Source organism: Puma concolor, chromosome B4, assembly GCF_028749965.1.
Source record: "Puma concolor isolate L17-30 chromosome B4, mPumCon1.1.hap2, whole genome shotgun sequence".
NCBI lineage: Eukaryota > Metazoa > Chordata > Mammalia > Carnivora > Felidae > Puma > Puma concolor.
The window spans coordinates 82,082,094-82,097,528 of NC_141673.1; the positions used below are offsets into that span (position 1 = coordinate 82,082,094).

The window sequence follows — 15,435 nt, forward strand, 5'->3', positions numbered from 1 at the left end:
TAATTTAAGAATATACTTGTTCAGGGGCACCTGGGTGGCTCAGTCCGTTGAGCGTCTGACTTTGGCTCAGGTCATGATCTCACAGTTCAAGGGTTTGAGCCCTGCACTGGGCTTTGTACTGACAGCTCGGAGCCTGGAGCCTGCTCGGATTCTGTGTGTCTCCCTCTCTCCTTGCCCTTTCCCCCACTCGCGCGCTGTTTCTCTTTCCCTCTCTCTCAAAAATAAACAAACATTAAAAAAATTAAAAAAAAAAAAAAAGAACATACTTGTTCAGTGGTGCTTGGGTGGCTCAGTCAGTTAAGTGTCCGACTTCGGCTCACATCATGATCTCACAGCTCGTGGGTTCGAGCCCTGCATTGGGCTCAACTCAGAGCCTGGCGCCTGCTTCACATTCTGTGTCTCCCTCTTTCTCTGCCCCTCCCACACTTGTGCTCTCTTTCAAAAATAAACAAACTTGGAAAAAAAAAAAAAAGAATATACTTGTTCAAAGTACACATGTGCTTTACCTCTAGGAAACTCTGAGTAGGTACCCTATTCCCTTCCTGAAAATCACTGAACGGACCTGAAAGCAGTATCATATGGCCTCCTAGTTTAGATCAGACTGGGGTTGCTATAACTCATTTGCCAAGATGATTTTGCTCATAGAAAATTTTTTTTGGTTTAGTCCATGCAACCAAGAGCCTTTAATCCTACATGATGCACGTCTGTCCTCCAAATTGCACATTTGGTAACAATGAAAGATTTACTACTTCTAACTATGAATTACCCACTGAGAACACTATAGCAGTGAGGGCAAAGTGACCAGACTCGATCACTGTGGAGCTATGATCTGATCAATTCTCAAACAACTTCATGACGCCATTGGAAAGGGAAGAGTTCACAATAGTGGTTAAGGGAAGAGCAGCCTGGGAGATGAGAGGGCTTGGTCAACAGAAAGGATGCTGCTTCCAATTCCAGAAGGACCAGGATACCCATGTTACTGGAGGCAGTTAACAGAACTGGACAAAGATCCAGCTAACAGACTGGCATTAAAAAATATAGACTTAATCTTACAATAAGGCAAACACCTAGCTGGGAAACTCAAAGAAGAAAATGGAGGTCCTCAGCATTGCATTCCTACCAATTTCTCTATATGTACTTTCACTTTCCTCCTTGTAATCTCATGGGATAACAATGAGGGTGTAACAACCTACCCCTGTGCCCAAGCCATGAATCCCATCTTTACTCTCTCCAAAAGTAGCAGCCAATCTCTTTTATTTTAAAAGTCTCCCCCTGTATTTATTCCTTATCCCTTTTTTATTTGGGAAGTGGGGGCAGAAACTAACCTGACTCTGCTTCCTCCTTTCTACTTTCTCAGACTTAAAAAAAATTTTTTTTTTAATGTTTATTTTTGAGAGAGAGAGAGAGAAAGAGATCGCATGAGCAGGGGAGGGGCAGAGAGAGAGGGAGACACAGAATCTGAAGCAGAGTCCAGGCCCTGAGGTGTCAGCACAGAGCCCGAAGCAGGGCTCAAACTCACAAACCCTGAGATGCTTAACTGACTGACCCAGGTGCCCCTCAGACATTTCTAAAATATAGTCTGTATTTACTGTTCTCACTTCCTTTCTGCTCATTCATTCCTCAACCCAGTACAAACCTACTGATCCCATTCTCATGAAAGCCAACCAATAACATCTACCCTGCCAAGTCCACTGGAAGTTTTGTTTTAATCATGCCAAGTATTTCAATATATTTTGAATTACCTGGAAGAATGCCTGATAATTGAATACCACCATCCTAAGTACAGCCTTACAGGAAAAAAAAAATCCCAGTTCCCTAACAGGGGTGGAAGGCCTTCCATGATCTCACTGACTCCCCTTTACCTCATCATACTTGATCTCCCCACACAGTCGGCTGTTTGTCAGCCAGGTGTCATTGCTCAAGCTGTCCCCTCTCTGGAAGGCCCTCTCGCTGGACCCCTACCCCTTTTAACCCCACTAACTTCTACTCCCCCATAAATGCTCAGATCAGAAGTAATCTCCTCCTGGAGTCCTTTCCTGATACCCCTACCCAATCTCACCCTGGCTGCATGAGGCACCTCCTTTTATTCTCCCACATTATCTTTAAGTCCTGTTGCTACACTTACCATTCTGTCCTATAACAGGTGGTTTATGTCCATCTCACCAAATAGGCTCTCACCTCCCTTAAGACAGGAACCATCTTGCACACCCACATGAAAGAAGGAAGGAACCGCCATCACTTTTGTCCTTCTGCCCTCAGGAGGGAGCCTCTTCAGCTTAGGATGGTATGAGCACAGAATAGTCTGGAAGCAAGGAGACAACCCTTGTGGATTTCTATCCCTTTTTTTTCCTCTTTCCACATTTCTGACTATAACTTAGGTCCTTGTGTTGCCATAGTAACCAACAGTCTCAGAACACAGACTTTTGGCAGTTGGACCTGTAGCCTCTGACAGTTGGGATCTGAGGATTTTTAACATCCCCAGTTTATGGCTCTGGAATTGGCAGCGCCTTTTTCATGTGGGCAGCCACCAGAGGAGGGCATGACAGAGCGTGTGTACGTGTGTGTGTATGCGCGCACGTGTGTGCGACCACGTAATTCTTCCACCCCCACTTACCTACCAGGGGCATCACAAAAAAAACTGGGCTAAAAAGTGCCAACAGATGGTGGGAGGATGGGCATCTCAAGGGCTATAACCTTTCTGGAAAGCAATTTGATATCAACTATCAGGAAGCTTTAATATGTGTGTGATCTTTGGTCCAATAAATCCACACAGATATATAGACAGAGAGACACAAAGATTTATTGACAAAAGGGTTTACTGAAGATCTATTTATTAAAACAACAACCACCTAATGATCAATAAGAAAGTGGTTAAAAATGACAGAATAGCCATATATATGTTTACTCTAGGGTATGCTATAAAACATAATCTCACTTTCAACAGCTGATGTGGCATCCATTTAGATATATGTATGTGTGTATGCATATGTACAAACACACATGTACACATACATGTACAGATAAAGAAAAGGAAGTCCACCAAAATGTTTTCAGTGATGGTTATCAATATCTCTAGACAGTAGGATCATAAGCATATTTAATTTCACCTTTATGCTTTTCTGTGTTTTTCAAATTTTATACAATGATCATTTTTTCTTTTATAATTCAAGTTCTTTCAATTGTAGCAAGACAGAAGATGAGCGGTATCAGGTGGAAAGGCTTAGTAAAAAGTGTTGTTATACAAAGAAAGAAATTTTTTAAGGGACGGGGCGGCCTTTTTTGCCCTTCATTAAAGAAGACAAAAAAAAAGGATGAACTTCTACCAGAATGGGATAGTCACAAGTAGAAAAATGAATGAATAATGCTATTGCTCAACCATCAGAACTTCCCTCTTCTTCTCCCCTAATCCCACCTATTTTTTTTTCCTTTCTTTACAAGATTCCTGAGGTGACACCTGAGATTTGAGCCCCTGAACTCCATGGCACACTCATCCTCTAGCAATGATGGAACTGACTCTACAGACTGCAGCTCTGAATCAAACCTGAGCCTCTCTGTGGGCTATTTCCCCTGTAAAGACACCTCCTACAAGAAAACCATCTCCCGTAAAGACGTGTCTTCCAAGGGTCCTTCAATCTTTGTCCCTCCTATCCAAGGGACATGGAGAACTGAAAGTACAGGCAGACTCCTGAGGAGACAAGACCAAATTCAGGACGACCCAAAGCAGTTTTGCAAACTAAGCATCACCCTGGCCTGGGACATTGATGTGGGTTCTAACAATTCAGATTCCATAGTTAACTGGGACATAAATGGAGTCAATTGGTGGGTAGACAAGTACCCTGAAGAGAACACACAACTGACTCTCAGCAAACTGGACGGTCTTGTGCAAAAGTTTGAGAAACTTCTGGAAAACCAGAAAGATGATGATGATGGCTCTGCATTCCCTGAATCTGCTCAGGAGGAAGATTTCCAATTGTTCAGCAGCTCCCCTCCAGACAGAGCTCAGGTCAGTCGTCAAGAACATGATACTTGCCAAGACTTGCCCAACCCCTGCCAACACAGAGGTACCATGCAGTTTCCACAGATTCCTCTAAGACTTCAGGAACGCGAACTTACTGAGGTGAGCACAGAGATGCCCCATAGGCAAGAAGGGAAGAGACCTGGTTGGGGTTGGGGGTACCAGTTTGGAACACATGGAGTATTACTACCTGCTTTGAAGCAGGGCCACACCCCCTTGGTGTCTGACAGGCCAGGAGAGGGAGGGAGAAGGCTAACAGCAAGGAAAGGGGTCAGGGTGGAGCTGAAGGGGAAATACCGAGGAGCACTGAAGGACAAAAGAGGGTAGGAAAGTTAAAAAAAAAAAAAAAAACTAACAAAGATGACCACCCAAAATATATGTGTGTGTTTAATTATTAATGAGGATTTAAACTTTGCATTTACAGGCGGGGGCCTGGGTGGCTCAGTCAGTTAAGCGTCTGACTTTGGTTCAGGTCATGATCTCATAATTCCTGGGTTCAAGCCCTGAGTTGGGCTCCTGCTGACAGCTCAGAGCCTGCTAAGCCTCAGAGGCTGCTTCAGATTCTGTGTCTCCCTCTCTCTCTGCCCCTCCCCTGTGAGGGCTGTCTCTCAAAAATGAATAAATGTTAAAAACAAAAACAAAAAACAAAAACAAAAAACAAAAAACTTTGCCTTTACAGTTGGATTATTTTTGATAGAAGGATTTCAATTCCATGAATGGGTACATATCGGCCCCACTGTTGTCCAGATTATAGGTCTTTAACTCATTCATTGTCTTGGCAGATGACAAACCAGGCAACTCACAGCCAAAGGACAAGCACTCTAGACACCTCCTCAGTCTCATCGGGTCAGCCAGAGAAGCCAGAGAAGGAGGGTGCTCATGCCAGCACACAGGCCATCTCCTGTGTGAACCTGAGGTGGGTCTTCCACTGGCTGAGGGAGCAAATCCTCTCCTCACTTCTCGGGAGACAACACCCGGAGGAGGCCACTGAGTGCCCCAATCAGCGGGCACGAAAGAAAAGACTCTCTCACAGAGGCAAGAGAATCCAACCCCAAGATTCCCTCGAATTAGGACACCCTCTATCGCCGGATAACCTCTATTCTACAATCCCCACGAGTTAATTGTTTTCCAATAAACACAACACATGTTCTTATTAGTCATGTCTTCCTCTTCCAGCTCACCATGTTGACTCAGGCTGAACATATAGATGTTGGCTAGAAGACTGAGATATATTCTCTGTGAATTTTAAGTAGTATTACCCTTCCTAACTTGAAGGCATTCTTTTTCTCTCCTCTGCCCCCCATCCTTACTCTATTTTTACCCTCTTTTATTTTTATATATTTTAACCTATTTTAATATTAAGCCAAATGCCCATTTTCAAGAGGCAACACTATAACCCAACAGATTCCCAAGATGGTAGTGTGGTTTGGGTTGAACTTCAAGGGCTTGAGCAAATGGCAGAGGATACTGAGTCACTCAGGAAACAGATTTCAATTGGCAGTGTTTCAGGATTTCTGATGGCAGGTGTGATGTTCCCCGGGGACCTGACTGGTTCTAGACTGTGCTGTGTTGGCTAGAGTAAGTGGCCCACTCAGGAGGAATCAGAGAATTGGGAGGGCTACTTAGCCAGTCTAGGTCTACCCTGCTTCACTCATAAGATGAGAAAGATAGCAATATGTACCTCACAGGGTTGTTATGAGAACTGAGGAGATAAGGCAAGCACTTAATACATAATTTTGCTGTGGCTGCTGATATTCATTCTCCAGAGCATCTCCCCAGAAACCTCAATCCAAGGGACATCCAAGAATGAGAGCTTAAGAGTAATTCTCATTGAAATATTTCCCACACAGAAGCAATACTTACCAAAAGGTGTGGGTTTTAGCAGATCTTGATTCAACCAAGTCCTCTCCCAGCCCATTCCCCACCATACCTTCTGCAATGGTTTTGCAATTGTCATTCAACTTTCCTCTGAATTTCAACTTCTTTAAGAAGTTGAGGTGACCTGTGCTCACCTCTCACCCTTTTGTCCTGACCTCTCCCTGTTACTGTTATCAATTTGCTTCCCCAGGACCACTACCTCCTCCTTATTCACTCACAGATTTACCAAAGAACCCTCAAATTCCTCCCTTCCCTCAATTGCAATTCCCTTTTCGCCTTCCTTCTTCTCCTTCTCCCTTCCTTCCACAAATATTTAGCACATAGAAGGTCCAAGTACTTTTCTAACTTATAAAAACAATCCTTGGGCTCAGTGAGCTTATTATTTAAGAGATAAAGCCATGCAAACATGACTATAAAAAGATTACGGGTGATAAGTTTTGTCTGTATGAAGTACCCATTGAATATTAAAAAATAATTAAATGTGAAGAGGTGGATTTTAAACAGTTTCATATATAAGGTTGCTTCAGTTACAAATGTGGTTAGTTTAAGGTGGAGGACATTTTTTTTTTTAATGTTTATTTACTTGTTTTGAGAGATAGAGAGCAAGCAGGGAAGGGGCTGAGAGAGAGGGAGAGAAAGAATCCCAAGCAGGCTCCAAGCTGTCAGCACAGAGCCCGACGCAGGGCTTGAACCCACGACCTGTGAGATCATGACCTGAGCTGAAACCAAGAGTCGGACAGTTAATAAGGTGGAGGACTTTACACTGCTGGATAAACTGGTGTAGCATTAAAGTGTGCAGTTGAGGCTGGTCATGTGTGAGAGACACTGGGGATGATATTGCCTAAGGAATGACAGCACAACGGGAGGGAAGAAATCAAACAATAGCAATATATGCTCAGCAATATATGTTCACAGTCACATCCCGAGTTTCTTCACAGGCAGACTCCTCACTTTATCCACTTCTCTGAGAACATCTTCCCATCTGAGTAGCTCACTCAAACACGCTGCTCCACCTCCACTCACTCTTTGACTTCACCATGACTTTGGACACCATTACCGCACCCGTTCATGATTTTCATTCTCTTCCTTCCAGATCCCCCTGTGCACCTCCTTCCCAAACTGCAGCATACACACCACATCTAGTAACATTCACAATGTGTTGCCCTTTCCAGATCTTCTTTTAATCTATTCTCACCACATTCCCCAAAGGAACACCTGTACTTTTCATCGGGGCCAACACACAAAATCCTGGGGTTACCTTCGTCATTCCCTGGAGAATGTCCCCCATTGCCTTTTCAAGTTCCCCCACTATCTGGGGAATTTGCCCTTAAAGATGCCGCTCTCAGGTTACTATAGCCAAGAACGACCCTGGCAGGTGCAGTTGACCGTGCCCTTCCTTAAGCTGGGCCCCAGTCCCCATCCTGCCACCCTCACACCATGACTTGTACTTTTCAGCTCTCTTCATCCAACTAGTTTACCTACAGACCAACTTCTTGGTTCCTTTTTACTATACAGTGTCTGGTACACAGTGGTCTGTCTCAATAACATTTTTTAAATGATTTGAATATAACTTATTTCTTTAAACTTGTTCCTATACAATTTTTTAAAAAAGTGAAATATAACAGCTTAGAGTTGCTATTCTTTAAGTTAAAAGTTAGGGCAAGCTGGGGCACCTGGGTGGCTCTGTTGGTTAAGCATCTGACTTCAGCTCAGGTCATGATCTTGCGGTTCGTGAGTTCGAGCCCCGCGTCAGGCTCTGTGCTGACAGCTCGGAGCCTGGAGCCTGCTTCCGATTCTGTGTCTCTATCTCTCTCAGTCCCTCCCCACTCATCTCTGTCTGTGTGCATGTGTGTCTCTCTCTCAAAAAAATAAACATTAAAAAAAAAAACAGTTTAAAGAAAAAAGTTAGGGCAAGCAGGGTTAAGAGCAGGAATGAGAGTAGAAAGCGGGGAGACAGGAAGAAAATGGCAATCCGTGAAAGGCCAAGAGAAGTGGTGACCTACAGACTGAGAAATCTAAGACCAGAGGAATTCAGTAATTAATCTGAAATGTTAATTCAACAAATACACATGGAGCCCTAATGTTGTTTTAGACTAGATGTATGATACGCCTAAAAGATGACCTCTCCTACCATCATGGCACTCGTAATCAGGGCTCTGTTATTTTAACTTTCTCTAGTAATTAAGTCAAGCTCCAAGAAAATCTCAAACAACATGAGCGACCTCAAAAGACTGCCCACAGTGAATAAGAAGCCCTGTTCACTAGCAAGACATCTTACATATTTGTGCTTAATTCTTGGTGTTCTATAAACCTGCTTGACAGGTATGAACCTCTCTAAAATTCAAACAATGTATTTTATAAGCTTTTGTAACAAATATTCTTTGTAAAGAATTCAAATTCTAAATATTCGTTGGGTTTATCATACAACATCTCAGAGACCAAGTCCAAGTGTTTAAAAACAGGAAATATTTCAACACCTCCTCATTCATCATCGTGTCAAATAGGCTGTGAAGCTATTGGCTACATGCCAAACTGTGACCAGGTTATTGGCTTTATGTCACATACATGGAGCTAGGGCTTTAGGAGGCCCACTTATACATCAAAAGGACCTAGAGCAAAATGGAAGTGGTCATACAAAGATACAATCTTTGCTATAACCTCAAGCTAGAATGATTGCACTTATCAGACACATGGTAATCTACTTAACCAATACGTTTTGGGATCCCATTATCTCAAAATGAAAACAATTCTTTCAAGTGAACTACTCAACCTTGAAACCCATAAAGCTCAGTTTAACTTAAATATTCATATTCTACAATCTATAACATCATAACGAGCCAGAATACAGCGAAAGCTTATCAAGCAAACATAGACAGTATTCAGCCCCCTCCACACACAGAATCAGATAGACTAATGTAAAATTGTATACATCATCCCATGTCAATCTCTTACTTAGCAAGATCCCCTTGAGAGAAAAGTGTGTGTACCATACCAGCAAAACAAGGGCAAAACCATCTTATCCAGATTTAAAGAACAGAATATTAAAGTTCATGGCTCCAGAAGACACACAGGTCTACATCTACCTGGTTACAAAAACAGTGGGCCAAATCCTCTTAACAAAAAAAAGGAAAAATGGAACAAATTCTACATGAATTCACAAGACTGTCTGGTAAGGTTTGTACCCCAATAGTTAAGAACGATTTTGTTTAGGCAGGAGGCTTAAACAAACTGCTTCAAAAATAAGTCTTTTCATTATGAGTGACAAGTAGAAGAAATTCTATTCCATGCAGTGGGCTCTCTAATTTCAAGATGGATGGGGAGGCTTTACGTTGCACTTCATGGAGTCCGTCTTTTCCTGCTACCCCCTCAGACCCCAACAAAGAGAACAACACCCTGCTTTCAAAAGTGAAATAAGATCCTCATCAGATAACACCAAACCACTGAGTGAGCCAGTCATGAGTCGTGTGGGTACAAAAGCCTTAGGGTGAATTCCCAAAAGGATTATAAACCTAGATCAAGAAATCCCCTTACTAAACAATTTGTTTACTATTCCACCTTTCCAAGGAATTCCATGGTTTTGATGCCCTTTTTAATTTCAATCTAATATGCTTGAAGTATTTCATCAGGAAATACTTGTGAGGCATTTTCAAATGGGAGGGCAGACATCAAATATCTATTCAGGTTGTGGCTGTTGAATGAAAATTCATCTCATTATTACTGAATTCTCTTAGTCTAGAAGGAAATCAGAATGACAATTTAACTTCATTCTTCCTTACCTGCATCAATAAAGATTATTTTAAGTGCAAATCTCCAAAACTAAAGAGATCCCTCCTTCCTCATAGAACTTTCCCATGCACTCATCACAAAGGAAAACACTGGACACATTCATTGTTAATACAGGTTTGGAGAGTCGTTTTTATGCTCCCCTCTCATCAACCCCACTACCATCTGTCTTTGGGGCCTAGATTCTCTCCAAACAGGGATGGGGATGAAAAGGAGAATTTTTCTCCAGTAAAGTAATCAACAATTCAGTTAGTACTCTACTGAAACCACCATGGTAATAATTGATTCAGTAGAGTACTAACTGAATTGTTAGTTGATCTAGTTGAAAACAGACTAATATCTAGGCATTTTTCAAAAACATTTCAGATTTCCAGAGTTCATTTAGCTTTTGTTGGAATTTAAATTTGTTTTAATGTTTAATTGAGAGAGAGAGAGAGAGAGAGAGAGAGAGAGAGCAGGGGAGGGGCAGAGAGAGAGGAGACAGAATCCAAAGCAGGCTCCAGGCTCCAAGCTGTCAGCATAGAGCCTGATGCAATGTGGGGCTCGAACTCACAAGCTCACGACCTGAGCTGAAATCGGACACTTAACTGACACAGCCACCCTTAGCTGTGCCCTTAGCTTTTGTTGAAATTTAAAAGAATGATTTTTGCCCAATGGACAGCTAGCTCTCTTCTCTTTCATGTTATCCCAAGTTCCAGGGCCTGGAGAGCTCATGTTTACCTTCAAAAAAACAAAACAAAACAAAACAAAACTTGTTGGACATTTTCTGTTTTTCACAAACCAAGGAACAGCCTGACACTTTATAGTACTAATAATTCTTACAAATGGTTTCTGACATTTCCTTTTATTTTGAGCAGTGCGAGAGTGTTCTTTTTCCAATCTAAGAAGCAGCGTAAGCACACCATCACCATATGATGCATGGTACATACTGGGGATTCATGAGGGCAAAATGGGGCACTGCTCCAGTCTTTATTCACATCATTTGGTGTGCTCCAACTTACAGGATTAAAGCTAGAGACGTTTGTCTTAAACAAAGGTATACATTCATAGATATTAACACTCTGCAAATAATTGAGAAAAGTTCAGAGACTCCTTGAGTCCTACTCTTCAATCCCAGGTTCAAAACCCACATTCACAAATAAGATTTTCTGGCTTCAAATCTCAGGTCCACCTCTTATGGGCTATGGATCCTGGGAAGTTACTTAACCTCTCCGGGCTTTCCGTTTTATCTATCAAAAGTGATCCTATTAGTACTAGCCTCAAAGTGTTGTGGTGAGGATTTAGAAAAAGCGCCTGGCACACGATATCTGCTTACAAATTTTAGCTGTTGCTGGCTGCTGTCACATATTTCCTTTTTAAAATCTTCCTGTTAAAATTCTGCCACAGCTCCTTGTGCCTACAGAACAGAGTCCAAGCAAACTGTCATTAAATCCTTCTAAAATAAGATCCTGATGTACTTTTCCGGTCTTATCTTACAATGCTCTGCACTCACCCATCCCGCTCCTTGCAGTACTTATCCCCTGTACTTTCTTGCCTCGGCATCTTTGCTTATACTGTCCTCTCTCTCTTTGGAACCACCCTAATCGTGTTCCTCTGCCCTGCTACCTACCTACTCCCAAGTGCACCCTTTCCAGGTTCACGTTAAATTCAAGCTCTTGTATAGAAGTGAGCAGGCTAGAAATAACCTCACCCTTTTTTCTGCTACCACAGCACTACCTGTAATAAGTGTACGTTTTATCCTGTTTTACAGAAATGTGCTTTCATGTCCTTCCCTCCCACTAGACAAAAGCTCCTGTGTTCTGCTTATCTTTTCTTTTCATGCTCCAAAGCCCCTGGCCCTGTTTCTTGGACATAGTAGCTCCGTGATAAATATTTGGTGAAATGAATGGTTAATCTGCAGGAAATAACAGCAACAGATAATATCTGAAATTGCACGTTGTTTCCTCTCATATAAAATTTAGCTTCTACTTTAATTAAATCTAGTTCCTGGATATTTATATTGGGGGCCAGGGAGCATGGTGTAGTGTAGATGTTTCCTGAGTGGAAAAGCTCACTTTTACCCATCAGACAAAGCTAGTTAGCAAGAGAACTGTCACATCTTTCTATTTGTCTGAGTACAAACTGATATTCTATCCTCTCTTTTTTACTTAAAACGATTTTTTTTAAGTCTTCGTATTTCCTAATCCTCCAGACAATGTCTAAATTCATTCACCCACTCAACTACATTTACGGAACATAACATGCTACAGGCTGAGAGGCTATACACAAAGATGATTAGATAGACCTTTCCCTTAAAGAGCTCGTACTTGGGGGGGGATGGGCATCTTGCCAGACACAGCACAGGGGAAGATCTGGGAGGAGCAGACAACATTGGCAACAACACTGTGCAAAAGCCAAAAGTCCTAAAGGGCATGCGTGGGAGACAGTGAAAAGTCTAGTTCCGCCGCCGAACACAGGATGATGTCCTTCAGTGCAAGAGTAAGAGACAGAAGCTGGAAATGCAGGGATGGAGCCAGATCACTAAGGAGTTTTGAATTGTATCTTACGAGGAGAATGAAATTCTGAAGCAAGACACTGAGATGATTAAATCATGTTCTAGAAAGGCTTCTAATAACAGCAGTGTGGAAGGGGGACTGAAGAGGAGAGAAGTTGGTAGCAGGAATATGAGCAAAAAAGCCAAGAAAGAAACTGCCAGTCAGGCTCCGTGGTGAGATGGAAGAAGGAATCAAATGCTGATTTAGCCCTCAAGTAGTCTTCTCAGTATGGTTGGCGGTACTCCTATTCCGCTCTCAGCCCAGCTGCAATATCCCCCATGCTACCCCAGCTCCTAGACTCTACTTCCTCTGACATTTAGTAAGCATTTACATGAGTTAATTTAATAAATGCAGGAGGCAGGAAGTCAGCTAAGCTGAAAAGATGCATCAGATTCCAAAGGTGCCCTGAAGTAGACTGTCAGATAATACCAAGCACATTTCTCCTTGCTCTTTCCTTCATTCGTTCATTTTAGTACTCATTCACCCACTGGGGTTCCACTATGTGCTGGCCGTTATTACCTTTCATGTCAAGGACACGGGGATACACAAGCCATTGCTCCTTTTCTCTACATGTTCAAAGCCTGGCTATAGTGTTGTCACTTGTTCAACAATAGGAATCACCAATTGGGCAAGTTGTCCTTAACAGTCTTCATATTAGCAGAGGCTGTTTAAAAATGTGTTCTGGATAGTGGGCACAGTACCAACTTGAAACTTATTTTTACCTTAAATGATTGGTTTGCTACACACTCTGTAGAGCTGGACTGAAAAGGGTTCCCGCCACAATAATTGGGATTACTTTTCTCATGTCACACAGTAGATATTGTGGATTTGCCCACTAACAAAAATGTATTTGTAAACCCAAAATCAGCACTCATGGTGTTTTCATGGGCATTCCTGGACAAGCACAGAGCAGTAAAAAATTTGAGTTGCCTGTGAACATGGTCCCAGCTGAAGGTGAATAAGGCAATGCTCTCCCTTCTTATTTCAGATCAGCATTCATGCTACAAACAAGTGTTTATAGGGCTGAGGTGCTGTCTAGTGTTCCCAAGTGAAAGAGGCTGTGACGTGCCTTGCAGAGAAAAACGGATGTGTTAGATAAGCTTTGTTTAGGCATATGTTATAGCACTGTTGATTGCAAGTTCATTGTTAATGAATCAACAATATTAAATAGGTGCCTTAAAGAGATGAAGACTATACATTGATCAACTGAGAAAATGTGACAGAAGCTCACAGGAACCTAAACTTATATACCCACCAGGGCCAATGGCTCAGTATTTGCTAATTCAGTATTTGCGGTGACCTTATAGAATGTAACTACCACAAATAACGAGAATCGACTGTATCATATTAAAGAGTGCAAAGAACCAAGCACACATAACACGTTGATTTTTTTCAGCTCTACCTTCTGAGGACCCAGGAGGACCCCCAAGTGAGGAAGCAGAAATCGCTTTCTGAATCCTACAACATTCCATTAGAATTACTCGGTATTTTCTATTCCTCTAGAATCACTCCACACAGACTCACAGAGAAGTGTTGCTGCTTGTGCTGGCTAACAAGGGGAGGAAAGAGAAAGGGTCAACAGGCCAGGAGGCACTGTGGGTCAACGCAAACAGGTGTTTTGACTGTCACTCTGCTCTTCTTGGGACAAGTCTTATGTCTGAAGGCCCACTACTCCTTGAAGGCCACTTATTTCCTGCTTGATACTTCTTTTTTTCACTCTCCCAACAACACAGAAGGCTCCATCTCTGGGTGCCACGCTTCCGAAAAGGGTGTTCTGTGCCAGACCTCAGTCAAGACCAATTCAGACTATGAAGAACCAAAAGGCCCACCTCTCTAAGCAAATAATCCATTCTTTAATTTCTAAAAATTTACAGACAGTAAGACCATTTAAATCTTACAAATCAGGAGCACCTGGGTGGCTCAGTCGGTTGAGGTTCCGACCTCAGCTCAGGTCATGATCTCACAGCTCATGAGTTCGAGCCCCGCATCATACTCTGTGCAGACAGCTCAGAGCCCAGAGCCTGCTTCAGATTCTGTCTGAAGATTCTGTCTCCCTCTCTCTCTCTGCCCCTTGCCTGCTCACACTCTGTCTCTGCCTCTCAAAAATAAATAAACATTGAAAAAATAAAATCTCACAAATCATCCAAAACTTTTGCAAATGCCCAGGATTCACGTTTCCCATTGTAAAGGCTAATCTCCTCAAGCAGGAAACAACTTCTGGAAATTGGTGTACTGGAAACTAGCTTCCCTGCTCCAGGAATTCCTTGCATTAGAACCAGAAGCATTAATGGACAGAGTTCCATCCTGTGTCTGTCTCTACCCCCCAAGGTTGACATCAAGTTTATTTGTTAAACAAAACAGTCATCCAAGTTCAGACCTATTGAAAAGCTTCCAAGCCAAGATGAGAGGCCACGGCCAGGAGGAGGAACAGCTAATCAGAAATCAAGGGCAGGAAAAGCTGGACCCAAAATAAATATAGTACAAAATGCCCAGAATAGCCCAGAAAGACAGCTGATGACCTTTTCTTCTAAAATCTCTTAATATCCCAGTATCAAATAGCCACGTACCTAAAACCAAGCACATAATGACTACCATGAAGGTAAGGAATAAAGTGAAAACAAATATAAAAATAAGAAAAGCTGATGGTACAGTGACAACTCGTGTTTTGAAAGACAAACTAAAACAGAGATGACAAATATAATTATTGCATGGTACTGAGGAGTCCGTCATTGGCGAGGGATTATACCGGAGTTTGAGGTAATAGCAAGTTGTTGAAGCTATCTCAAGCTCTGAGAGCTACCATAATTTCTTAAGAGACAGCATGTATTATTTTTTGCCTAAAGACTAAATGGGTCCTGCTACAGTGGCTGTAAATTACCACACCCCTAATTTAAGTCTCCTCTAGGTTGAACAAGCTCTGGGCTGTGACTCGTCAGGGGGAAGGCAGCATTTGGGTATTCCAGGAACACGGAACACACCCTGGGGACGCAACCTCATTTCTTTGACTATGATGCACAAAGCCTCCAGCTACTGCTAAATAATAGATTTAAGAACGACTGAAATCCCTTCTCCCACTTCCTTGCCCCCTAAGCCATGGAGAGCCTTGGCTAATTGAAATTCTGATGCCAGAACCATGCATTTCAAAAAATGCCCTAATATTAAACCATAGATCCACTAAATGAGATCCACTAAAATTCCCTTGGACCTTCTTCCTTCTTAAAAAAC

At 42.3% G+C, this 15,435-nt stretch overlaps 2 protein-coding genes across 13 annotated transcripts in view; one reads left to right on the forward strand and one right to left on the reverse strand.

Moving 5' to 3' along the window:
* Positions 1–15,435, reverse strand: part of PPFIBP1 (PPFIB scaffold protein 1) — a 173,461-nt gene that overhangs the window by 95,206 nt on the left and 62,820 nt on the right. Inside the window, exon 1 of one of the 12 annotated variants that reach the window (XM_086713769.1) lies at positions 2,126–2,144. The exons of the other annotated variants lie outside the window; for them this stretch is intronic. The gene's annotated coding sequence lies outside the window, so the exon portion shown is untranslated. Of the gene's footprint in view, positions 1–2,125; positions 2,145–15,435 lie in introns of those variants that run through there. 12 annotated transcript variants of the gene reach the window in all.
* CB4H12orf71 (chromosome B4 C12orf71 homolog) lies at positions 3,045–5,168 on the forward strand. Its single transcript, XM_025930842.2, has 2 exons — positions 3,045–4,117; positions 4,798–5,168. The coding sequence occupies exons 1-2, from the start codon at positions 3,479–3,481 to the stop codon at positions 5,134–5,136; spliced, it is 978 nt and encodes a 325-aa protein (XP_025786627.1). The 5' UTR covers positions 3,045–3,478; the 3' UTR covers positions 5,137–5,168.

Coding starts and splice junctions, on each gene's coding strand:
- CB4H12orf71 (XM_025930842.2), top strand. CDS start 3,479: ATGGCACACTCATCCTCTAGCAATGATGGAACTGACTCTACAGACTGC. Junction 4,118..4,797: donor AGGAACGCGAACTTACTGAG/GTGAGCACAGAG, acceptor TTGTCTTGGCAG/ATGACAAACCAGGCAACTCA.